The sequence below is a fragment of the Myxocyprinus asiaticus genome, chromosome 48 (assembly GCF_019703515.2).
Source record: "Myxocyprinus asiaticus isolate MX2 ecotype Aquarium Trade chromosome 48, UBuf_Myxa_2, whole genome shotgun sequence".
Lineage (NCBI taxonomy): Eukaryota > Metazoa > Chordata > Actinopteri > Cypriniformes > Catostomidae > Myxocyprinus > Myxocyprinus asiaticus.
The window spans coordinates 21,300,925-21,328,884 of record NC_059391.1 but is presented as its reverse complement, the minus strand read 5'-3'; the positions used below and the strand labels follow the sequence as shown (position 1 = coordinate 21,328,884).

General features: G+C 42.6%; 1 protein-coding gene across 2 annotated transcripts in view; it reads right to left on the bottom strand.

The window, feature by feature from the left end:
• The window catches only part of LOC127437831 (NT-3 growth factor receptor-like), a 296,126-nt gene that overhangs the window by 164,217 nt on the left and 103,949 nt on the right, over positions 1 to 27,960 (bottom strand). For both annotated transcript variants that reach the window (XM_051693038.1, XM_051693039.1), the window contains exon 4: positions 25,499 to 25,567. In XM_051693038.1, coding sequence (XP_051548998.1) covers positions 25,499 to 25,567 — 69 coding nt within the window. The remainder of the gene's footprint in view (positions 1 to 25,498; positions 25,568 to 27,960) is intronic.

Genomic DNA, 27,960 nt, shown 5'->3' with positions numbered 1-27,960 from the left:
AAACTGTGGTAAATAAGGAGGGAACGTGTACTTTTTTTATATTGTGTGGGGCTCTCAACCTGTCTGCATCATTACCCTCACAATATGGTTGCCACTTCCAGCTTCAAAGTATGGAAATCCACATTCCTCTGAATCCATATGAATTTCCTAGCCATGCTTCAAACAGCAGGTATAATTTCCTAACCCATGCTTCTACAGCACACGTTGGGACTGACTATCCACCTTTTTCCTGAATGTGGAAGTGCTCTATGATTCAGAACGAATAATGTTTTCGTTTTCTGGTCTCCAGTGTTTTCACTCGAATTAGCAAATGTTCTTAGTGGATAATGTGATGTTTAGTGTATACAATGTTTAAAAATTTCCCCAAAAAATGCATGTGCTCCATAGTGCTGATACTTCAGAGAGTCACAATGACTGTTGTCATTGTAGTGGGTGGATGAAGTGAAGCTATGAACCAAGGTTAGTTACAATGTTATCATTAACATCTTCAGTTAATGATATCAATGTAATTGTAATGAGTTGTTACTACAGCAAAACAAATGCACAAGTTGAGCCAGAACTTATTTTTACTCCAACTAACATTTAAAAGGGTTGTTGTTTTCCACCTGGAATGCTTGTCTTGGTAATTTTTAGAGTGCTTCTTATGGAGATCGGAACTAGAAAACAGTCCAGTGGCAATTAGAATCATCACAGTGCCGCCCAGTGGTAAGTCAGGAAAACCTTCGGATATTACCATGTGTGGTGGCAGCAGAGAGTAAGGAACTGAGTTGCACAATTTTGACTTTTGATTTCGAGTAAGGAGCTGGTTTGCTGGTCTTGGCTGGTCTCCCAGCCTGGTCGGGCTAGTCTGTTGGATGGTTTAGAGTGATTTAGGACACTTTGCATCTGATCAGGGGAAATTGTTGCCATTCCACTCCACTCATGTATTCTGGGTGGCAGAAGGCAGTTTCCATTAGCCTACAAGGAAAGCTCTGGTGTTTTTCATAAGAACTCGCCAGGAAGCTGTCAGCAGGCTCTGGGAGCGTCCGCAGTGATAAAGACTTGTCATTGACCAGAGCTCTAAATGACACACGTCAATATGGATTGAGTGGAAACGCAAGATGCAGCGCTGCTTTGTCAGGCATGAGTTGTGTTTGCACAACAGAGGGCGAGAGAGGGAGAAAGACAGAGATTGATGGTGCTCTGGTGTGACCCAAGAGGTGTGAGTGATGCTGAAATATGCCCACGAGTGGGCAGAGAAGTATGAGATTGTGCCCTGATGACATCAGATTACAGTAGACATTGCTAGTAGGGCTGGGCGAAATAATACATTTTTATCATTTATATTTGCAAAGATTCTTCAGGTGATATGAAATTTATAATCAATGTTGATACTGCATTTTAATGTGTTTTAAGTTTCTTAAAGACCATATCATTAGGTTTGTTTTATAATTCATCCTGATAAGCAGCTGCAACTCGTCTATATGGGCAGGCTATATTTTACTTTGTCTCTACATTTTCACTATATTTAATATTTTTAATCCACTTGACAACAAAGGGTGTTATATATATATATATATATATATATATATATATATATATATATATATATATATATATATATAAAACCTGTCCTGCCGACCCGCTCTGAGCAGAATTTGAACAGGTGTCTCCAGCTAACAAGGAGGCTACAGGCTACAGCCCCTAGGGTCAGTCGCTAGTGCACCTCTTGAGGCCAGGGGAGTGAGTTTTACACGCACTGCACAGCACGTACCAGCTGACTACCGTTACACTCACCCCACTAAACCTCACTCTCATCTGGGTCACGGCACCACTGTAACCGGTCCTGCCAACCCGCTCTGAACCGGGGTCTCCAGCATGGGAGGTGGGAACACTAACAAGGAGGCTAAAGGCTACAGCCCCTAGTGTCAGTCACTAGTGTGCCTCTTGAGGCCAGGGGAGTGAGGTTTACACACACTGCACAGCATGTATATATATATATATATATATACACACACAGTATATACACCAATCAGCCACAACATTAAAACTACCTGCCTAATATTGTGTAGGTCCCCCTAGTGCCATGAAAACAGGGCCAACCCGCATTGCAGAATAGCATTCTGAGATGCTATTCTTCTCACCACAGTTTTACAGTGCAGTTATCTGAGTTACCCTACACTTTGTCAGTTCAAACCAGTCTGGCCATTTTCTGTTGACCACTCTCATCAAGAGTTCAAGGCATTTCCATCCACAGAACTGCCGCTCACTGGATGTTTTTTTTTTTTTTTTTTTTTTTTTTTTTGGCACCAATCAGAGTAAATTCTAGTGACTGTTGTGTGTGAAAATCCCAGGAGATCAGCTGTTACAAAAATACTCAAACCAGCCCATCTGGCACCAACATGCTATATATTATATTATAAGTCTATTAGACACAGGGAGTGCCAAGATTGTAGTTAATTATTGTTGGTAAGTTATCTAGAGTTAATGGATTACTAATTTCTTTTAGAAAACTTTTGTCTAGCTTTTCTTATAAAAGATAACTTTTGTTAAGGTACATTTTATCGAGATTGACAAAAACAAGTTTTGAGAAACAAGATGGACAAATAATAATACATTGCCATTTTCAAGTTTCACACTGAAAATGTGGAATGATGGACTCTAGTCTAAATTATGCCCATTCGTATATATTCAAGAAACCTTTAAATTTTTCCCCACACATTCTTTTACAGAACAGCATATTACGTTTAATGGCCAGCAAGTTACTGACAGTTCTATATCAGCCTTCAATGTTTTCATCTCACGCTTTCACTAGATAGCCTAACAAAAGCTTGGCCTTGTCTTGATAGAGAGCAGACTGTGCTGGTGTGGTCTGACATCTGAAAAGACAAGATCACGTGTTGTCATGGAAACAGGTGGGGTCAGAGATCGATGTGTGAGACAAAAGTAACTCTACCTGCTAAATTCACTCAGCACAGTTTTAAACTGTTGAAAACACTTCCTTCACAGTTTACTCATATCCTGCTGTTATATTATATTTCACCAGTGGAAAACAACAGCTTTTTTAGTTTGTAAGACATTTTATTGAACATACATCAAACAATATGATAGACAAAGGGAGATAAGCAATTATTTTTACATTATTTTGGATTTTTTTGCAAAAAAAAGTCCATTTCTCCTGCAAGTACTGTACCATAAATGCTACCATATAAAGAGACAGCAAAGCTTTGTTCCGAAACGCAGCAAATTTTATTTATTTATTTTTTGGCTTTAATCTAAATCAAATCCATTTAGTTTGTAGTCTGAACTGGAAAATAAATAGCAAACAAAATCTGACTATTACAAACTTGATCAAATCCATATTCACATGTGGTTTGAAATCTGATTAATACAAGATTTTTGAAATACTTTTCAGTCTGAATGTTCAGATCAAATTTTAAGTGGAATTTTAAAATTTGGTAGGCAATGTGTGCGCAAATTCATCCATTTTTAATCACTCTTTCTGCATATGTGGCATTCGCTATTTAGTAAAGAGTAAACGAGTGAACGATTTCGGACACAACATATGTATGAATGTGTAAAATACAGCAATTTTTCTTATGTGCCTCCTGAGTTCAGCATCTTTGTATTGTTCTAATGATTAAAGGAATGGTTTACCTAAAATTGAAAGTTCTTTCATCATTTACTCACCCTCATGTCATTCTCAAAGCCAAAATGTTCAGAGAGGAATCAGATATTCTTGTAGAAAGTAAACTAAACTGCAGAAAATGGATTCTTAGCAATGTTGCCAAGATAACTTTTTTCAGTCCCAAGATTAATGAATATATGCATTTTAATCCTATTCGAGATACATGCATAATGACTTGCATCCTTATAAACCGAGGATTAATTTACGAACTCCCTCTACAGTATGTCACCAGGCTTCACAGTTATTCCCCAACCAGTAATCCAATTTAGTTACAGACAAATAAGACGAGTGAGTTTGCATGCTGCTTTTTCACCGCCCTTTTCCGTTTCATGTTTGACAGGGACTGCTAAAAGTGAATCTAAGCCAGAATACTTACCTGCATGCTAAATTGGCATCGTTTAGATTGCTGGGCATGGTTCCATTCCTCTGATGGACACCACCTGCGGTGCAATCACTCCTTAAATAGGAACATATTCCACTAGTCTTGGTGCTCTAGTCTAGAGAGGTCAGTGCCCAAAAGAGAAAACTTTCAAATTATCCTAATTATAACAACCTTTGGCTTTCATCTAACTTAAAAACTATTATGATAACTGTCAGTTATTGCACAGTTTCTGACGTTTACAAATATTTTTCAGAGCAAAATAGTGTGTTCAGGGTCTGTTCAGCATAACTAAAGATCAGTCCAGAGGAAAATTGTATTGCCCAAAGGTTGCACTTCCATAGCTCAGTTATATGAAATATAACTACTAACTATTTGTGTCAGATGGCATAAATGATACAATTGTTGACATACAGTAAGAGTAGAGCTGTAAATTGAATTTGTATGTCATAGCTTAGCTAATTTGGTCTTGAAAGAATTTTTTATGTGAAATGTTTAAGTTCCTATTGAGACCTCTGAATCTGATCATACAGACTTTGGTATTTTGGCTGATCTGAGCACATTTTGAGACACTGACTATGTTTACATGGACACTAGAAAGCGACTTAATGTGAGAAAACAGCGTTACGGTTTACATGCACTATTTACTACCGTAGACATGCGGCTCTGTCAGTAAATGGCTTTATCCACAGCAACATAATTTTTCCGTGACACTTGTGTAAATAACAAACATGGGATCCGAGGAGGACTTTGCTATTTACTCTCCATTGTTTCGCTTTATTTCAGATATTCCAGAGATGTTGCTGTGTTTGTTTCCTTCACTTTCTATTGTAACCTGGAGCAGAATTGCTGCAATATTGGGGTTTCCCTCTTACATAAAACTCTGGGATTCTCCCAATGTATGAGCGCATATATGCGAACGTGAGGGACTGTCAATATTTTACATTGGTGTGTATAAATGGGTATAGTTTATAGTATATGTATTTTTCCATTGTTCTCCTAGAAATGTTGAATTCTTTCCACTGTGCTGACTTATTGTTGGGCTCCATCCTATGATGTTTGATATGCTGGTCCGTTCCACGCACTCTTCAAACACCCATCAGAACGTTTACATGACCATATTAAGCCGCGTTCTCTAAAAGAAACCTAGGTGTGTTAAACCGCTTTCTCTCAATCCCTTAAATGGCGTGAGGAACTAAGCGGTCTTGTTTACATGATGTTTCAGAATGCCACTTTCTGCAAAAATCCTGGAATAAACCATGCATGTAAACGTGGTCATTGTTGAGATCAGTTGAAACTCTAGAGGACACACTTGTGAGATTAGTACAATCTTTTTCTCAGGAGAAAAATCTGAGAAGTCTCCATTTGCTCTCCATTTAATCTCATTGCAGTCCAGGAGAAACAACTGACATTATAGGTATTAAAGAGAACTAATTTGTGGCTTTTGTTCCCTAGCATTGATTTTCTAGGCCTGGAACTCTAGAAAACAGTTTAAATTTATCAAGAAATTGGCACATACAGTATTTTCAAACTTTGATAATGTGTTTTCTCTCATTCATTGTTTATATCACAACTCTTTTGTGCATTCAATTAAAGCCCACATATGGTCATTACAAAGTTATATTATTTAACCACCTCGGCATGTTGACCCTTTTGGGCTGCTAAAATATTCTGATTAGTTAACTGCTTCTCTGGATGAAAACCAAATCATTTGTTTTCATTTTATTTTTCGTACATTTTAACAGCTGTATATATCTGTGCAAAAAAGCCTTAAAGGGATAATTCACACAAAGACTAAAATTCTGCCATCATGTAATCACCATCACATTGTTCCAATTCTGTATGACTTTCCTCCTTTGATGGAACACAAAAGGAGATGTTAGGCAGAGTGTTACCACTCACATTCATTGTATGGTAAAACGTTGCAATGACAGTAAATAGTGACTGAGGTGAGTAAATTCATTTAAATTTTTGGGTGAACTAACCCTTTAAGTCATAAGCCGATTTTGTTGTATTTTTCAAACAATCGAGACAGCTGCAAATGATGGCAATAAATGTCTTAAAATAGACTCTCCTCCGCTGCTTGTTTTCTGTCACTATTACTCTTAGTCCTTTTTTAAAAGCGATGATCCTTCTAGCGATGAACTAGACATGAAGTTCATGTCTGTGGGAGCCGCTTTATACAGGCGGGGATTAGAGAAAGGTCAACAGAATAAAACGGATTGATGGAGCTCGCAGCTGCTAGCCGAGAGCCTGAAAGTGTCGGCTGAGTGACTGAGTCTGTGGACTGTGGCAAATGCGCTTTTGTGCTTTGGCCATAAATAGGCTTGTATCATATCATCATCCTCAGAGCGGGTACAGACAATTTACTATTTGTCGCCTCACATGCACTTGATAGTGCTCAGACACAAGGAGGCTAGCTAAAGCTGCTAAGGATCATGCGTCTATCCAGCTAAAGTATCTTAATGTAAAGGTGAAAAGATGATAAATGAGGTTAGATTATCATTTTGAGAAAAAAACATATAAAATGACATGCAGCGCAAATACCGTACAGCAGCGTACAAGGAGTACGACAAGAAAATCACATAAGCAGGCATGCTTACAGTATATGGTTAGTCTTTAAAGTAGTATTTCAAACGAAAATAAAATGTTTCCTCACCCTCATGTTTTTCAAATCCGTATGCTGTTATTTTTTCCTCGGAAACACATAAGGAAAAATTTTGAAGAATCTTCGCATTCAGCTTTTGTTCACTAATAATAGTACTTTGCCAAAGGTCTGAAATCTTATTCAGGATTAAAACACCATTTATTCTCATCTGTCGTAACCATACTTGAATATGCAAGATGGAAAATGAGATTTGAGAGCTTCACTTGAGAAGATTTTCTGTGAATAATAACCTAAATTTTAGGTAGTTCCTCACACAAATCTGTCGTATGGCTTCAGAAGACATGGAATATGGCGTACGAGACATGCAGGCTACTTTTAATGTTTATTGGTTTTTTTCTGTCGTTTTTTCGGAGCTTGAAAGTCAGTCACAATGAACTGTTTGTTTATTGGAACTGCATACATAGTCTTCAAAAAAATCTATTTTTGTGTTCCACAGAAAAATCTAAATCAAAAATACATTAATAACAGTATACGGGTTTGGAATGGCATGAGGGTGAGTAATTGTGGCAGAATGTTAATTTTGGGATGAACTATTCCCTCAATGTGTCAAGCTCCAGCCATACGACAATGAAATATTTTCTGCCTTAATTTTGTCGAACATCAACTCTCCGCATCAATAAAAATCAGACAATGTGAGATATCAAGGACTTGTCATGAAGGATCAGCGGACATCTTTAAAATCAAGATCACCTCAAGGCAAGTTGACAAACATCCAGGCATACTTCACGCTTGCCTTGAGATTGCAATCACCAGAGGGAAATAACAAAAAGGGAGGTTGGGAGTGGTTGAGGTCAATTTTATCAGAGAAATGTTCAAAGGCCTGTCTCAATTTTTTGCAGTTTCTCGGAGTAAAAAAGAAAGTTGTCTGAAAATAGATAATTGAGAAAATGGAAAACTACAGCTCTGCCTGTGTTTCCTCTGCAGGCTTATTATTTACGATGAATGGCTAATTGGATTTGCGGCAAATAAACATAGATGACACACTTGGCCTATCTCTGTACCTGAGATTAGGCTAGTCTCCTGCCTATGCTGTGTTATCATACAAAGCAGACTAAATATGGTCATTCATTCTGTTTATTATAGTCTGTGCGAAGATCTGATTTCAGGGCACAATTTTCTGCTGAAAGCTGTTTTCTCCATCTCACTTCTCTATCTGTCTTGATTACTGTAGTTCTTACTGTTTCTCTTCAGCCCCTCTGGGACGGCCAGAGCCTGAGGAGACAACCAGTGTAAATTGCAGAAATGCAGTGAGTTTGAGAGGACTCTATCATTTGTATGCATTTAAATATATATATATATATATATATATATATATATATATATATATATATATATATATATATATATATAAAAAGAAATGCCTCTGAGGAGTAACCTAAAGAAAATGCAGCTTTGGTTCAGCTTTATATGTTTATTACACAGCTCTCTGGAATACATGATTCTGATTGGTCAATCACGTGATCCCGCAGTCAAATACTTCTGAATAATGACCGCACATCCGGGCACTAAATAATATTTTACTGGTCATCTGGGTATTGCGAGTCATCTTTCCTGTTTCTCGTATCACTCTGCAATCTGTACAAGTAAGCCAATAAAATAATTTCAACTCATGTTCATTTATTTACTGTATTTCTAAGGAAATTATTCATGTAGGCAAGATACTGAGAAGTCAGACAGTCATTTTTGCAATATAAACTACAATAGAACTCCGGCACAAAACAGAGGTTAAATTCAGACGCTTATGGAGACTCTGTGGTCTCTTTCTTCTCACATAATAATGTATTTTTTGTAACTCAAATAATTAATGTCTGATTACTTATTTATTTTGTAAGTAGCCATGTAATAAATAGGATATTCTAGAGCTGCTCATTGTCGCAAAATAAACCCCTTCAGGGCATTGCAAGACCCTGTCTGGATTTATTTTGCGATAATGACCGGCTAACTGTAGATTATCCCTTATATAATGTGTGTGTGTGTGTGTGTTTGTGTGTATATATATATATATATATATATATATATATATATATATATATATATATATATATATACACACACACACACACTGGTGGCCAAAATTTGGAATAATGTACAGATTATGCTGTTTCGGAAGGAAATTGGTACTTTAATTCACCAAAGTGGCATTCAACTGATCACAAAGTATAATAAGGACATTACTGATGTAAAAAACAGCACCATCACTATTTGAAAAAAGTCCTTTTTGATCAAATCTAGACAGGCCCCATTTCCAGCAGCCATCACTCCAACACCTTATCCTTGCATAATCAAGCTAAATTTCTAATTTGGTGCTAGAAAATCACTTGCCATTATATCAAATATAGCTGAAAACTATTTGGTACGTTAAATGAAGCTTAACATTGTCTTTGTGTTTGCCACAGTATGCAATAGACTGGGATGTCTTAAGGTCAATATTAGGTCAAAAATGGCAAAAAAGAAGCAGCTTTCTCTAGAAACTCGTCAGTCAATCATTGTTTTGAGGAATGAATGCTATACAATGCTTGAAATTGCCCAAAAAAAAAAAAAAAAAAAACTGAAGATTTCATACAAAGGTGTATCTTCAAAGACAAAGGACAACTGGCTCTAACAAGGACAGAAAGAGATGTGGATGTACAACAAGAGGATAAGTACATCAGAGTATCTAGTTTGAGAAATAGATGCCTCACATGTGCTGACTATACATTGTGATCAGTTGAATGCCACTTTGGTGAATAAAAGTAGCAATATCTTTCCATAAGAACAAAATCTGTACATTATTCCAAACTTTTGGCCACCAGTGTATATATATATATATATATATATATATATATATATATATATATATATATATATATATATATATATATACACACACCGATCAGCCACAACATTAAAACCACTTATTTTGTGTAGCTTCCCCTTGTGCCTCATGCTATTCTTCTCACCACAATTGTACAGAGTGGTTATCTGAGTTACCATAGACTTTGTCAGTTCGAACCAGTCCGGCCAGTCTCTGTTGACCTCTCTCACCAACAAGGCATTTCCATCCGCAGAACTGCCTCTCACTGGATGTTTTTTTGTTTTTGGCACCATTCTGAGTAAACTCTAGAGAATTTTGTGCATGAAAATCAGCAGTTACAGAAATACTCAAACCAGCCCGTCTGACACCAACAATCTTCCATGTGATTACTAATCAGCCAATCATGTGGCAGCAGTGCAGTGCATATAATCATGCATATATGGGTCAGGAGCTTCAGTTAATGTTCACATCAACCATCAGAATGGGGAAAAAAGTTATCTCAGTGGACCGTGGCATGATTGTTGGTGCCAGATGGGCTGGTTTGAGTATTTCTGTAACTGCTGATCTCCTGGGATTTTCATGCACAACAGTCTATAGAGTTTACTCCGATTGGTGCCAAAAACAAAACAAAAAAACATTCAGTGAGTGGCAGTTCTGTGGACAGTAATGCCTTGTTGATGAGATAGGTCAACAGAGAATGGCCAGACTGGTTCGAACTGACAAAGTCTACGGTAACTCAGATAACTGCTCTGTACAACTGTGGTGAGAAGAATAGCATCTCAGAATGCTATTCTGAGATGAGGGTTGGCGCTGTTTTGGTGGCACGAGGGGGACCTACACAATATTAGGCAGGTGGTTTTAATGTTGTGGCTGATATATATATATATATATATATATACAGTTGTGGAGGTGGAGGTAGGGGAATGTTCGAGCACCGGCTTGTGAATGGAGAGAGAGACCGGGAGATGAGAGCGATAAAGAGTTACACCTGTGGGCAATTTTCACCTGTGGGCAACAAGCTTTTCTGTGTTGCAGTGAGAGGCGACAGGGAGATAAAGGGGAGCTGCCCTTGCTGTCCAGGAAAGCCCAACAGCCCAACAACTTCCGGTCGCGAACATCCTGGAGTACGCAGACTTAAAATGGGCGATCTCGCAGCGGGTCGGCCTCAACCCTGAAAAACACTGGCGATGCTTTCGCATTCTGCCGTACAGCAAATTCGGTTGTCCGTTTGCCTTTGCCCAAAAGCTCTGTGATGCCTGTCAAAGGTGGCTGCTGGCAGAGGATCATGACGCCTAAGCTGTCATCGATCTCGTGGTACTGGAGCAGTTAATCAGCAGATTACTGAAAGGATCAGCTGAGTGCAGTGCCACTGCTGGCATCGCTGATGGAGGCAATCCAGTTGGCTGAGGACCCTTCTCTCCCTATCCCTCCTGTCTCCTCTCTTCCTGCCCCCTCCTCTTCACCTTTTCCCGTACCTGCACCCCGTAAATGGGGCTGCATCCCTCTAAAACTGGTGTTCCATTCTCTGGGTTTTCCTAACCCGCCGGCTCCCTCTCTGTCTCTCTCTTCTTCCCTGCAGGTTGGTGACTACGCTGCCAGGGGTGTGGAGGGGAAGCCTGGGCCAGTCTGCTGGTGATGTGGGGAACCCGGACACTTTCAGGACCAATGCCAGGATGGAGGTGGGGGTGTTGGTTCAGGTCCCTGATGTGCCACAGGCTGCCCCTGATCAAGCAGGGATGTACAGGATACCAGTGAGTATTCAACGGGGTACATACCAAGCCTTGGTGGATTCAGGATGTAATAAAACCTCAATCCACCAATGCCTGGTTCAAGATGAGGCTTTGGATACAGCACGGAGAATGAGGGTGAGGTGTGTATATGGGATGTGCATGAATACCCTTTAGTGGATGTCAAAATTCATTTCCAGGGACAAAAGCATAGTATTGAGGCTGTGGTTAGTCCACGCCTCACCCATCCACTAATATTGGGGACCAATTGGCCGGCATTCCGGCATTCATATTGAAAGGAATATGTGTGGATGGGTCCTGCAACAGAATAATACGGTGTTGGATTTGTAGCATATTGGCTTAGGAGGCATTGCCAGGGCCTTCCGTGTCAGCTCTGCATCAGAATGACAAAAGGGAGGTGGAGAGCTCAACTCTGCAGATGCAAGACGAAACCCTTAAGCACACTCTTGACCAAGTGAGAGTAATCGATGGGCAACAACTTCTGCCTGTGGTTGCCCTCTCATACCCATATTTTGCAATTATAAAAGACCAGTTGTATTGGGTGATGCAGGACCCTCAGACAAAGGAAGATACAACCCAGTTGTTAGTGCCAAAGAGCCGTCGGGAAATGTTATTCCAGGCAGCTTATCATAATCCAATGGCAGGCCACTTAGGGCAATAGAAAACACTAAACCATCTTATGGCCCATTTCTACTGGCCGGGCATTCACGGGGATGTTCGTAGATGGTGTGCAACTTGCCGTGAAAGTCAACTGGTGAATCCACCAGCCAACCCAAAAGTGCCATTGCACCCTCTACCACTGATTGGGGTCCCCTTCAAAAGAATTGGGATGGACCTCATCGGGCCATTAGAATGGTCAGCACGCAGACATTGCATTGCATTAGTCCTGGTGGATTATGCAACGTGATATCCAGAAGCAGTGCCTCTTCGCAACATCTAAAGAACATCTAAAAAGGCACTACTTTCATGTCTCGCACTTAACACAAACTTTACGAATTACTGGGGATTAAATCAATTCGGACCAGTGTGTACCATCCTCAGACAGACAGCCTGGTCGAACGATTTAATCAACCCTTAAGAACATGATTAAAATTTGGGCCTAGGTAGCTCAGATGGTTGACACTGACTACCACCCCTGGAGTTGCGAATTCGAATCCAGGTTGTGCTGAGTGACTCTAGCCAGGTCTACTAAGCAACCAAATTGGGCTGGTTGCTAGGGAGGGTAGAATCACATGGGGTAACCTCCTTGTGGTCGCGATTAGTGGCTCTCGCTCTCAATGGGGAACGTGGTAAGTTGTGCATGGATCGCGGATGGTAGCATGAGCCTCCATATGTGCAGTCTCCACGGTGTCATGCACAACGAGCCACGTGATAAGATGCGTGTATTGGCGGTCTCAGAAGCATAGGCAACTGAGACTTGTCCTCTGCCACCCGGATTAAGGTGAGTAACCGCTCCACCACGAGGACTACTAAGTAGTGGGAATTGGGCATTCCAAATTGCGATAAAAGGGAAAAAAAAGAACAAGATCCGAAAGTTTGTTCACGATGATGCTCGAAATCGGGATAAGTGGCTCGAGCCCCTATTATTTGCAGTTCGAAAGGTCCTGCAAGCCTCCACGAGATTCGCCACATTTGAATTACTGTATGGACGTTGGCCGCGTGGCATGTTGGATGTTCTAAAGGAAAATTGGGAGAAGGGACCGTCACAGACTAAAAACAAAATTCAGTATGTTCTTGAACTGAGAGAAAAACTCCACACACTAGGGCAGTTATCACAGGAGCATTTGCTACAGGTTCAAGAACATCAGTCCCAACTGTATAATAGGGGTACTCGGCTGCGGGAGTTCGCACCAGGAGATAAAGTACTTGTATTGCTGCCCACATCAAGCTCCAAATTATTCGCCAAGTGGCAAGGGTACTTTGTGTTCACACGGCGAGTTAGACTTCGACTATGAGGTAAAACTAACAAATAGAGGTGGAGCGCGGCAGGTATACCACCTCAATCTCGTAAAACATTGGAGAGAGTAGGTACCTGTGGCTTTGGCAATGCTGATTCCAGAGACAGAGGAGCTAGGACTGTAGGTGAATTTAAAAACCCAAAATCAAATCACCCCGGTCCCTTGTGGAGACCACCTCTCACCATCCCAAATCTCGGAGGTGGGCAAGTTGCAAAGAGAGTTTTCTGACTTGTTTTTCGCCTTTGCCTGGTTGCACGAATCTCATAGAACACCACATTGAGGTGACCCCAGGGGTGGTGGTACGTACACATCCCTACCGTTTACCCGAGCACAAGAAACATCATGGTTACTTGTGTAATCTCTGTTCCCTGATGGAGGGAACAAGACGTTGTGTCAATGTAGTGACACTAGGGGTCACTCTTGGGAGCCCGAGACACCTCAGGTCTTTGATAAAAGGCCAATGAAAATTGGCGAGTGGTATTTGCATGCCACTCCCCCAGACATATGGGTATAAAAGGAGCTGGTATGCAACCACTCATTCAGGTTTTATGCTGAGGAGCCAATATAAGGTCCGGCCATTTCAGCAGATAGTTCAGCGTTGTGGCAGGAGGGACACAACATATTGTTCCCTCCATCAGGGAACGGAGGTTACACAAGTAACCATGACATTCCCTATCTGTCACTCACTCGACGTTGTGTCGATGTAGTGACACTAGGGGTCACTATACGAAACGCCACAGCTGGCTGAACTGTGTTATGTGAACTGGCGGTGTGTGGTGGGCAGACTACTGTGTGCCTCATAGCCAGCACACTAGGTCGACACGTAACCTCCCCCAACATAGTTATGAGTGTCGAACTACAAGTCGACTACCCAAAAGATGGAGACAGGCTTAACCCAGTCATGGCCTCTTTTCCCCTTCTTTTTTTCCATTCCCTAAAAAAGAAGGGGGATTATCTGACTGGGCCGCCAGGTCTAGTCAGGGGGTGTCCCTCCCAAGGGGAGGACACAGCGGAGACCACACCTCGCCCAAAGGGAGGGGGGATATTTAAGTGGAAGAACACATCACATGGTCTTTCCAACCATGTGGAGAGTCTTCAAGGTAGATCCTGCCCAATGGGGGAGGAGTTACTACAAACATGGAGACTGGGGCAGAGGGGCTCTGCCCAAGTAAGATGCAGTTTGCCAACAGGGAAACGAATTAGCGGAAGATATATATCACATGGGGTTAGCCTTACAGGGAACCGCCACATGTGGAGCACCTACCCCAGAACAGGACTCTTAATTAGCACATGTACTGGGCCGTCAGCGAGTCTCTCCGAAAACTCGACTGCCACAGGGCTCGGAGGAAGTCAACCAGGGAACAAATTTTGTGAACACTACTGGGAATTAATGGTGCACGTCTTCAGCTCCAAGGGACGTGGAAGGCACTATGTGCAAGCGATACACCCGGCCAGCTGTCCCGGGCTTATCCGCTTGTGTTGCTTGCCACTACCTGGGAAAAAAACCGGTTCCACCCGGAGGTTGTAGAACCTTGCAAAGGTATTGGGTGTTGCCCAGCCCTCTGCTCTGCAAATGTCTGTTAGAGAGGCACCTCTAGCCAGGGCCCAGGAAGCCGCTACACCTCATAGAATGGGCTCGTAGCCCTTCCTGGGACGGCATGCTCTGGCGAGATATGCCATAGTTATGGCGTCAATGAGCCAGTGGGTGATCCTCTGCTTGGAGACAGCGCTTCCTTTCTGCTGTGCACCAAAGCAGACAAAGAGCCGCTCAGAGATTCTAAAGCTCTGCGTGCAATCCAAATAGATGCGTAAAGTGCACTCAGGACACAGCAATGACAGGGCTGGGTCTGCCTCCTCCTGGGGCAGCGCTTGCAGGTTCACCACCTGGTCCCTAAAAGGGGTGGTGGGTACCTTGGGCACATAGCCCTGTCGGGGTCTCAGGATCACATCAGAGTAACCCGGACCAAACTCAAGGCACGTTTCGCTGACAGAGAACGCTTGCAGGTCACCTACCGTCTTGATGGAAGTGAGCGCAGTCAGGAGGGCAGTCTTCAAGGAGAGTGCCTTAAGCTCGGCTGACTGCAAAGGCTCAAAGGGGGCTCTCTGTAGACCGTGAAGAACTACAGAGAGATCCCATGAGGGAACAAGGCACGGTCTGGAGGTATTCAGCCTCCTGGTGCCTCTTAGGAACCTGATGATCAGGTCATGCTTCCCTAAGGACTTACCGTCGACTGCGTCGTGGTGTGCTGCTATGGCAGCAACGTACACCTTCAAGGACAGCCTCCCTTCCAGCCTCTCCTGCAGGAAGGAAAGCACTGATCCGACAGCGCATCTCTAGGAGTCTTCCCGTCGGGAAGAACACCACTTAGCGAACAGACGCCACTTAAATGCATACAGGTGCCTCGTAGAGGGGGCCCTAGCCTGAGTGATCATGTCTACCACCATGAGTGGTAGACCGCTTAGGTCTTCCACATCCCGTCCATGAGCCAGACATGGAGATTCCAGAGGTCTGGGTGTGGGTGCCAGAGGGTGCCCCGTCCCTGAGAAAGAAGGTCCTTCCTCAGGGGAATTCTCCAGGGGGGAGCTGTCGTGAGGAGCGTGAGGTCCGAGAACCACGTCTGGGTGGGCCAGTAGGGTGCTACCAGGATGACCTGCTCCTCGTCCTCCCTGACCTTGCAGAGGGTCTGTTCAAGCAGGCTCACTGGGGGAAACGCATATTTGCGTAGGCCAGGGGGCCAGCTGTGTGCCATTGCGTCTATGCCGAGGGGAGCCTTGGTGAGGGCGTACCAGAGCAGGCAGTGTGAGGATTCTTGGGAGGCGAACAGGTCCACCTGTGCCCATCCGAATCGACTCCAAATCAGCTGGACCACCTGAGGGTGGAGTCTCCACTCTCCCCTGAGGGTAACCTGCCATGACAGCGCATCCACTGTAGTGTTTAGGTTGCCCACTATGTAAGTGGCTCGCAGTGACTTGAAGTGCTGCTGACTACAGAGGAGGAGACGGCGGGCGAGTTGTGACATACAATGAGAGCGCAGACCGCCTTGGCAGTTGACATATGCTACCGTTGCCGTGCTGTCTGTCCAAACTAACAGGTGCTTGCCCTAGATCAATGGCCGGAACCTCCGCAGGGCGAGCAGAATTGCTAACAACTCGAGGCAGTTGATGTGCCAATGCAGTCGCGGGCCCGTCCAGAGGCTTGCGGCTGTGTGCCTGTTGCAAACAGTGCCCCAGCCCATTTTGGAGGCACCTGTCATGACCATGATGTGCCTGGAGACCAGTTCTAGAGGAACACCTGCTCGTAGAAACGAGAGGTCGGTCCAAGGGCTGAAAAGACGGTGACAGACTGATGTGATGGCCACGCGATGTGTCCCGTGGCGCCATGCCCATCTCGGGACTTGAGTCTGGAGCCAGTGCTGAAGCGGCCTCATATGCATCAACCCGAGCAGGGTGGCCACCGCCGAGGATGCCATATGCCCCAGGAGCCTCTGAAAAAGTTTTAGTGGAACCGCTGGATTGCCAATCCTGCAAGAAAAAGCCTGTGGATGGTAGTCGTGGTGACGGTATGTAACCCAGGGAGGAAGGAAGCCACTCTTTTGCTGAACTGTTGGGTACCGCAGCCACTTGGGCATGCGGCGAAATCAAACAAAAAGGCAACAAAAGATTTTCCACCCGGCCCTCCACCGGGGGATGGAGTGGTCTTCCTACCAGCTCCACATGAGTGGGTTCCCTCGTCCCTGGGTCGCCCGTCTCAGGGGCACTTCGAGGACCTCCGTGGGTTCTTCGGCGCCGGCTGTGAGACGGGTGGAGTCGGCTTCCTGCGGTGGGCTCCATGCCGGGGCCAGGCCGAAGGGGCAGGCTGCGGCGGAGCCGGTGCAGTCACCGCAGGGGGATGCCCTTAGCGATGAGCAGATGGGGTGCGGGATCTTGAGCCACGCCGGGGCAGGATGTGCCGGATTGCCTCCGTCTGCTGCTTCACCATCGAGAACTGCTGGGCAAAGTCCTCGACGGTGTCGCCGAATAGGCCCGCCTGGGAAATGGGGGCAGCAAGGACCGTGTCTTGTTGGCCTTGCCCATCTCGACCAGGTTGAGCCAAAGGTGGCACTCCTGGACCACTAGTGTGGCCATCGTCCACCCGAGAGACCGTGCTGTCACCTTCATCATCCGGAGAGCGAGGTCATCACCGAGCGCAGTTCCTGCATCAAATCTGGGGTGGAACTGCCCTCGTGCAGTTCTTTCAGTGCCTTGGCTTGGTGGACCTGCAGGAGAGCTATGGCGTGCAGGGCAGAGGTGGATTGTCCAGCAGCACTGCAGGCTTTAGCCATCAGGGACGATGTGAGCCTACAGGGCTTGGATGGGAGCTTAGGGTGTCCATGCCAGGTGGCGGCGCTCTGCGGGGGAATCCACCAGGGGAATCGCCCGTATAGCCCTTGGCCGCTCCGCCATCGAGGGTAGTGAGAGTGGGGGAACTGCGGAGTCAGGGCCAGGCAGTAAAAGGTGCCTCCCATGACTTCATCAGCTCCTCATGCACTTCCGGGAAGAATGGCATTGGAGCGGAGCCCAGAAACCAATTATCAAGCCGCGAGGGTTCAGGGGAGAGCGGAGGGTTCCACTCTAACCCGACGCTCACGGCCGCCTGGGAAAGCATGTCCATCATTTCGGCATCGGCGTGTGACTGGGTGATCGTCCCCGAAGGGGGAAGCCCAGCTGAGGCTTATGCATCCGACTGGACAAGCCCACTCTCCGATGCTGCGCTCGAGAGCTCATAATTTTCACGGGCTCCGAACAAGAAGCCAGACTCGCCATGAGACGAGCCAGCGAACTAATTCGGAAGCCCAATTGGGGCTGGGGAATGGGAGGTCCGCTGGGGGATACCCGACGGAGACGATCCCATTGGGGTCCCCAAATCGCCCCCAGTGCTAGCCGCGCTGGCCTCATACCCGTAGGTAGAAGGACCGAGGCGGGGAGCCACTGGGGCAGCTTGCTTTCTTACGAAAGCAAGCCGCGACCGCAACATTGCCATGGTCATGTCCTCGCAGTGAGAACATGAACCATTCACAAACGCTGCCTCCGTGTGGGTCGCGCCCAGACACGAAAGACAGCTATCATGACCGTCCGAAGTTGAGAGATAACAACCGCAACCAGGATTAACACACAATCAGAAAGGCATCTTTAAAAAGACGCGTCTTTAAAAAGACGTTCCGTGTGTGCGCTCTTTTAGAGAATTATATACCATTTTAGAGGGGAAAAAAGCTCTTTCAGAAAATATACTCTCTAGTTTTTCTGCCGAAGCGCCCAGGGGCATTCTCTGCAGTGCACCAGTGCAGAGGAGGGAGAAGCCGCTGAAATGCACCGTCAGATCCAGCAGAGGTGAATGAACAGTAGTATTCAGTTCAATGAGCATGACCGTTCGGCTCCGAAGAGAAAATCTGAATGAGTGGTTGCATACCAGCTCCTTTTATACCCATATGTCCGGGGGAGTGGCATGCAAATACCACTCGCCAATTTTCATTGGCCTTTTAGCAAAGACCAGAGGTGTCTCGGGTTCCCAAGAGTGACCCCTAGTGTCACTACATCGACACAACGTCGAGTGAGTGACAGATAGGGAACAAGTAGTACGGGAGGAACTTAAGGCCATGCTCAATATGGGAATAATAGAGGAATCCCACAGTGACTGGTCCAGCTCGGTGGTTCTAGTACCTAAGGCTAATGGGTCGGTAGAGTTCTGTGTGGATTTTCAAAAAGTCAATGTGATGTCTAAATTTGACACGTATCCAATGCCTCGTATTGACGATCTGCTAGATTGGTTAGGCACGGCTTGCTTTTATTCGACACAGGGTTTGACAAAGGGATATTGGCAGATCCCCGTGACTCCCATGTCTTTTGAGAAAACTGCATTTTCCACTCTGTTTGGTTTACACTAATTTGTGACCCTTCCGTTTGGTTTGTTTGGGGCTCCAGCTACGTTTCAGAGGCTCATGGACAGAATCCTACTGTATGCCCACATGCTGTGTATGATGCTGCTCATCTGAATGACATCATTATTTATAGTAATGTTTGGCAGCAGCAAATGCAGCATCTAAAGGCTGTCCTGAGATCGCTGCGGCTGGCGGGGCTCACAGCAAACCCAAGGAAGTGTGCAATTGGGCGGGTGGAAGTACGGTACGGCTTCCACTTGGGACATGGGTAGATGCATCCCCAAATTGATAAGACCACAGCGATTGCGGCCTGCCCAAGACCCAAGACCAAAAAGGAGGTAAGACAGTTCCTGAGGCTGACTAGCTATTACCATAGGTAATGGTTGTGCCTAACTATTCGACTGTCACCAGCCCATTGACTGATCTCACTAAAAAGGGAGCGCTAGATCTGGTCCAGTGGACGGAGCTGTGCCAACAGGCTTTTTTTAGTGAAAGCTGCACTTTGTGGTGGGCTGCTTCTACACTCTCCTGATTTCTCTCTCCCTTTTGTTTTACAGACAGACGTGTAGGATGGGGTGTTGGGAGCTTTGTTGTCCCAGGTGGTATGGTGATGTACAGCAGCCGGTAAGAGAGTTGAGGTACAGCACCATTGAGCAGGAGTGTCTGACCATCAAGTGGGCAGTCCTTACCCTTCGATATTACCTCCTGGGATGGACTTTCACCCTCTGTTCAGACCACGCCCCACTCCAGTGACTCCATCGCATGAAGGATACCAACACGTGGATCACCCATTGGTACCTGGCTCTGAAGCCGTTTAAGTTCGATGTGGTCCACAGACCGGGGGCGCAGATGACTGTCACGGTCTTCCTCTCTCAGAATGGGGGGGGGGGGAGTAGCGGGCAGGCTGGGGGGTATGTGGAAGTGGGGGCATGTTCGAGCGCCGGCTTGTGAATCGAAAGCGAGACCGGGAGATGAGAGCTGTAAGGAGTTACACCTGTGGGCAATTTTCCTAAACAGCTGTTCTGTGTTGCAGTGAGAGGTGACAGAAAGATAAAGGGGAGCTGAGAGCCACAGATGGGAGAGGAGTGACACACGCCTTTCTGTGTTGTAGTGTGTGAATTTCTGTCTGCACTGAAAAGTGTAAACCAAAATAAAAACGAGAGAATGTGGACTGATTACCTGGCTTCTGCTTCCTCATTCTCTTGATAAAACCAAGAGCTTCCTACAACAGTATATACAGTACAGTATATATACTGTAAATATATACAAAAAAGTACATTGACGGTACCATGGTACAGTGTTTGTTTCAGATAATAATAACATTCTTCTCTTAACATGGTATTGAATGATTACTATGTTCTTATTACACGGATCTCTATAACTGATTCTGATTGGTCAAATGCAGCATTCTGCAATCAAATATTTTTATATTATACTTCTATGATTAAACAAAACCCCTAACTAAGTATTAAACTCTTCCTAATTCAGCAACTCATCCCACATTGTTTTGGCATGTAACTCATCCCACACCAAATCTTATGGTTTTGTTGAAGAAATATGTCCTATTACTTTTCTAAGCAACTGGACTTACAATTCACTGCCTGGTAGACGATAAAACGAGCTAAAAATCCCATAGACTTACACTGGGGAGGGACACAAGCCATGTCTAGGACCAGAATATCATGGTGTAGACATGGGGGTGAACTTTTTTGACCACCTACCAATCACTCTGAACATCCTAGCAACATTTTAACAACCATTCAGAACACCTTAGTGACCACATACCACCCCTGGCAACTACCCACAAAACTGCAGCATCATGACGGCAAGTTTTGCAAAAGCAAGCACCACTCACATTTTCTTCAGAAAACATAAAATTACCATTCCTCCTTCAGCGTGCCTTCCTCGCCCTATCTTTCTCTCTAATTTGTGACATGGGTTTTCATAAGAGGCATGGGAGATTGACACATGCTCTTTGTGCTAGCCATGGTGATAAGGAAGCAGGGGATTCGTAGTGGGTTGACTTACTCACTCAGGTCGTTCTCCTTCACTGTGATTACATCAACAGTCCTAAGATGTACACACACACACACACACACACACCACCCTTCTCACCTCACGGCCGTCAAGAAGAAAAACTGACAGCAATTACATGTGTGAGCACACTAGCGTGTGGGTGCGGACAAACACTTGCATCCACGCTAAGACAGGTTTTGCAGGTGTTTGCATAAGTTTTTGAGGAGAGAGACAGCACTGGCTGCAGAAGTAGTGTGATTTCCACAGCCTGCGTTTTAAATCTTGGCAGCGCGGTGATGGATACATCCAAGTATTCCAAGTGTGCTTCTCAAAGTTACACAGGCCTTTGTGTACTGTACATCTATACCAAGTACTTAGTAGCATAGGATGAACTTCATATATCAAAACCATGGTTGTAATTGAACTGGCAGACATCTTTATAGCTTAAACAACAGGCCACTTTGGGGTACACAACTAAAGATTAGCTTTCTATAAAAGTGCTTTCCCTTGTGCATTGAAGCCAAGTCCTCAGCCAGCCTTTACTGAAATCGATTACTCTCAAATGAAACTATCTGTAACACATTCTAAATATTTTAACCAGCCAAAATGATTTGACTGTGGCAACATTTTTGCAAAATGACATTACTGGGTTCATTACACATCTTACAGCAGTAAACCCAAAACAGTTTTTAAGGGTCTATCGGGTCATAAATCAACAAAACCTACTTCCCTACCTTAACCTTTAAACCTAAACCTAACCAATAGTGTCATAAAATTTTTTTGGAGATAAAAACACAATTTCTGAAGCAACCAAGTCATATTGTTATGCTTCTATGACACATATGACTCACATCTCAACTCATCGGGACTCGTACCCCATACCTTTACATTTGTGCAACGCTCTATCAGTTCAGGTACCGCACAATTCAATCTCAGTTGAACAAGCTTGTAAATGTAGTTGGTTGCAATGAAATGCAAACATTAAACTGTATCGCTACAGTAAAAGTGTTTAGATGTCATATGATAGCATTTTGTGAGGAACAGGGCAAACAGAAAGTGTTTCTGAATTGATAATCTGCCATTTTGCTAGTGATTTGTGTGAAAGTTAATAATAGTACAGTAATTATTGTTGTGTTTATTTCACAAGGAAACTGCAGCGGTACATACAACGAGGCAGTTAAAAAATTATTTTGCAAAAATGTAGGTATAGTAACGTGATTCTGAGAGACCAGGTTGAATTTGATATACTGTTTGACAATAATATTTGTTATTATTAATGAAAAAAGTAAACAGATCGTTCTTTATCAATTCAACAATGAATGAAAAGTTTTTATAATCAAATACCATTTCTTTGTGTGCTCACTAAAGTCAAATGAATATACAAAGAGGCACAAAATGAGCAAGAAACAGCCTCATGCTTTAAAGAATGATGATTTCTGCTCCATGCAGGTCAGAGGAAAAGAAGCGTCTTTCAGCTTATCTGTTTTTAATCAACAGATGTGCTCCCAAGTGGACTGGCTCCATGACGACCAAATGTCTGTCACAGGCTGATAATAGAGGCACTCAAAGTGCATCAACGCACAGATCAGAAATCAAGTAAAAGCATATCATCACAGTGGTTCTTATGTGTCATCGTTTTCATTCAGGAGATGTAGTGCCACATTATTAGCTATATTAAAGGAAAATAAGCAGCAAATTCCAGCAACTACAGTACGTTTGAAGCGAGAAGGTTTGCTCAGTGCTTGGCAACCAGCTTGATCTTTCTCTCATGTAAGTTTGCTTAAGGTATGATTCCATTTGCTTATTGTACAGTCTATGTTAAATTATCTTTGATCATGTGATTGCGTACTAGAGAGGTTATTTTTGACGCTAAGGCCCCCCACTGTCCAAATATTTGAAGCCCTCTGTTTGAGAACCTCTGCACTTGAATCAACAAACAGCCTCTAAATGTGCTAAAATTCATTCTGATTGGTTTGATCTTTGAAGCAAGCATTTTTTTTTTTTCTATACAGAAATATTATATGCAGCAATCATGTAAAACACATATAATCTATAATGTATGTTCATTTATGGTTTCACTGATATAAAAACAAGTGTCACATATACTTATACATATATGCAGCATACTGTATATTTCAAAAAAATGTAAGTCTACATGTAACATATATGTTTACACATGTATAAGACATATATTTCTATTAATTTCACATATCCCATATATGGGTATATATGAATACATATACTAGATTGAAAAAAAAAAAAGATATATATTCTCAGCTTCATGTTTGCACATGTAATTTATATATGTCACAAACAAATAGTGTAGTGTACAAAGTACAAAAAAATATTTATATACTTTATACTGTATAGTGATAGACCCTTACAATATCAGTAAGATATTATAACAACTTCCAGAGGTTTGCAGATGGCACAAGTGCTTGTATTATGTAACAGTACATATATCAAACATGCAATATGGCTGTCTTGTCCCTTCGGAGTGGATGTCCGCTTCAACAGTCCATTATTTACCAGTATGACCTGTATTAGGTCACATGAATTTAATTTACTCATTTCAAATCACATGACTTGCTTAAGTTCATATGTTAAAGGCATATATTCCTTCTAAATTGTTGCCGTATATCAGAATATCAAGAAATTAATAAAAGTCAAAATGTCAGCAAAATACCATCATTTGCCATTGATGTATGTAATGCATCTTTAAAACCATGTTCACATATAGGACAATTTATTTAGTGTTTGTTTTTTTCCACTGAAGTGGTAAGTTGCTAAATATTTATAGTTGAGATCAAACGCCAATAAAAAGTCAATACTGAAAATCTGTAATTCAAAATTTTAACCTGGAACTAAACAGTTTAAGTACTCAGATACAGATACAGTAACAGGACAACTATCCACCTGAATAGATAAGAAAGTACATGTGCAAAATGTTAGTGCCTCACTGTACTAAGGACAACACATTTTCCATATCTCACAGGAAATCCAAAAGAACTCATCTCCTTGGAGTATCTCCAAAGGGCATGCTAACCCTGCAGAGAAGATGGGCCACCTATGAGGAGCGGTCATGCTTCCCTGGCTTAAAATATCACGTTTAGTCATGCGTACATGAGCACATACTGTAGACTCACACACACGGATATGCAGATGCTTGTATGGATAAAGCCCTATGCACTCCGCTGATTGCTGTTTGTATTTTGATTCACTGGACAGGGCTGTGGTAACACCTCTATAATTATGAAATTGCTTTACTTCATTTGCTATAATCCATGAGACGAGGGCCTGGCAACTGGTTCACACTGTCAAATGATTCTTCTCACACTGATGCACACACGGATTTTAACAAAATTGCCTGATAAGCATGCAGAGGTGAATCTCAAAAAACGTTGGTACAGGTCACATTTCAACGCAAAATCAATCAGAAAGGTAACACTTTACAATAAGGTTGTATTTGTTAGCATAAGCTAACTACATTAACTAACATGAACACAATGAACAATAAAGCATTTATTTATCTTGGCTAATGCTAATGTCAACATATACTTAGTTTTTTTGTTTTTTTTTACTTAAACATTGTATACAGTATGTTGACATTAGTTATTGAACAGTATAATGAACTAACATGAACATTTCTAAATTCATAAATTAACATTAAAAAAGATAATAAAAAAATGCTGCAAAAATATGTTGTTCATTGTTAGTCCATGAACTTCACTGTAAAGTGTTACCAAAGAAAATAAGAAATTATATTGTGCAAAAAAGAAAATTAAGCCTATTTTATGACCATAAAGATAATTATTATTATTATTATTTTTCATAATGACATTATTTTCATGACAATTAAGCACATTATCTCTGCAACTTGTATTTACTGTAATGTGTCTCAATGGTAATTCTCTTTACGTTAATGAAGCAATTTTTTATACTGTCCTTTTAACAATAAATTAAAGGCACGACAAATACTACCATGATGGTTACTTTACAATTTGAATAAAATATTTTTTTTCACATTCACATTACAGTAAAAAGAATAAAATTGTTTTACATTATTGTAATGAGAATTGGAAGGCAATAATTGCTAAATTGTCATGAAAATAATGTCACAAAGAAATATATATGTGATATATATATATATATATATATATATGATTTTCCAGATATGTTCTTTCATGAGGTTTTGTGAGATTCACACAAAAACATGTTCAAAGTCGCTAAGACCAACTATGCATGATAATATGGAGGACAGTGCAAAAAATGCCAAACGCTAGTACTAAACGCAGCAAAATCAATGGAGGTTTAAGAACATAAATCAGGAAGAGAAAACAACATATAACTTACAGTTCAAAAAGTTGGAGGTACTGGAAAAGTTGCCATGAGAGAGTTGTCAGAGGGTTCCTGGACAAGTTTCTGCAGGGAGAGAAAGAGAGAGGAAAATGAAAGAGAGTTAAATTATTTCAACACTGACTATTTGCGACAAGGTGATAAAGAAAACACAGGAGAGCAAAACAACGAATGTGCGGCGACCAGCTGAAAGTTAAGGGAATAAGTGCAGATATACGCAACCTTGCAGTCCTACCAATTCAATAAACAGAGACTTGGCCATTTTCAAGACAACAAATTAAATCGAGACAAAGATTGCCAGGGTCCTTAAAAGCCACTAAACTCAATACAATGGCAATTGACTATGAAGCAGATAAGGCATGTTTTCAAACCAGAGCTTGCAGATGCATGGGGGGTGTAGGAGGCATTACACTAAAGCATAACTTAGAGGTCTCTAAATCAGGGGTACTCAATTAAAGTTCCAAGAGGTCCGATCTCTAAATTTCCTTCCCAGCAAAGGTCTGGATAATACGTAGCTTACATGGATTCAGTAGTCATATGGCTATGAAATTATATAATATATATTTTTGAAGAGTTTTTATAACTTGCCACATGTGTTTGGGCAAAAGAAGGCAGTATCTGCCTGCAGCTATGCACAGTTTCAAGGCAAATCAGGCTTTATGCAGCACCTCATGGACGCGTATTATTCCTGCTCTAGAGAGCGTGGAACACACTATTCCTGCTCTGGGCACGTATACGCGTATGCTTACACAATCACTTAGCCAGGTGTCAGATAACTAGCACAAAGATTTAGATCTCAGACCAGATTGAAGTGTCCTTTGGTCCGGATTCGGACCGGAGTCTGCCTATTGAGTACCCCTGCTCTAAATGATGTTTGTGTGAAGTCTACAGGGATAGTTCTGGTATAATACAGTCGAACGGCAAGGAAATAAGAGACAGAAAGCACAAAAGAAAGTAAGTCATACGGGTTTGGAACAAAATAAGGGCGAGTAAATAATTAATTTTTAGTAAACTATCTCTTTAAGCTAAAAAAAAAAAAAACGTAATACCCCAACACTGGTCTGCTCAGATCCTACAGGACTGGCTGACAGATAATCAATTCCCCCAGATGCATCCTTACGCCCAGTGCCGCCCACGGGACCCGAGCCTACTGGCTGCCCATCCCTGACCTGTGCCTCCCTTACTTTAAATTTTCCCCAGTACCTTCTGACAGCAAAGCAATGATCATTACAGCTAACTGCTACTTGTACAAGAGAATAAGGTTGTACCCTATCAGTCTAAAGGTGTAGAGTTTGTACAACCAATAGAGGACGGGGAGTTTTCTGGAATCTGTCTGAAAACAGTGACTATTTTTGAAAATTCATTTGGTGATGCTAGTGGCACACAAAAAAAGGTGTGTTCAAGTACTCACAGAATACATGTTTCAGTAGCTAATGAGGTCATAATTGGAAAAAGCTTAGTTTAAAAGGACCTCTTGGCATAGAAGCTGTAAGTGCCACAGAAAGACAAGGTGTGCTTCCTAGAAAGCTCTTGAAAAGAACCGAGTGAAAAACAAACACCCACTTGTTGCCTACTTTGAAGACAGTTGCTTGAATATGCTAATGTGGCTAATCTGAATCTGCTTAGCCATCCCTTGTGTGCCACATAGAAAAACAGCACTAGCTGCTCTGACTTGTTGCTATAGCAACTTCAGCCTATGAATCCTCGCACTTTCTGTTCTACCCATTTCCTGTGTCGCAGGATGTAGGCAGGGAAGCAGCTAACCAGTTGCCGAGAACGTCCTGACACCCACTTCAGACATAGGAATGAGGACAAATAAAAATTGGCAAGCAAAATAACCTTCCGTTCCTCAAACGAAATTTCTCGCACCCACTCCTGCTCCGCTTGCCCTCGACATTCTAATCATCTCATTAAATTGATAATGAGATTATTAAAGTAGCCTCCACTGAGACACACAAGGGCTATGTTTTTTAGTTGAGGACATTATTATTCTTAGCACACAATAGAAGAGTTCATCTGGACAATGTACTTTAATGAAAAGGTGTCTTGAGGATCAGGACAGCTAAATAACCAAGGGACTAAGTGAGCTGTCCATCATGGCTTGATTCTGGTTAGACCCATGCACAATAACAAATGTGCAATTGAAAATGTACTCTCAAGGACTTTGACTGCTATGGGGAATTGGATAAAGAAAAACTTGATGATGGGAGATATCATATCAAGAAGATTCAAAAAATTGTGTAATGACAAAGCAGTTAGCCAGTTTAACTGACTAACAGAGCTCTTTTTATGGGATTTTAATGACTTTTAAGGACAGGAAACCACCTACCATGTTCAAAAACACAGCTACCAGCTTAAGCTTTTGGATATTCTAAAAACAACAAAAAGCAGCACAAAAAATATTATAAAAGTAGTCCATATGACAGCAAATATCATCGGTATTTGTGTGTCTCATGACC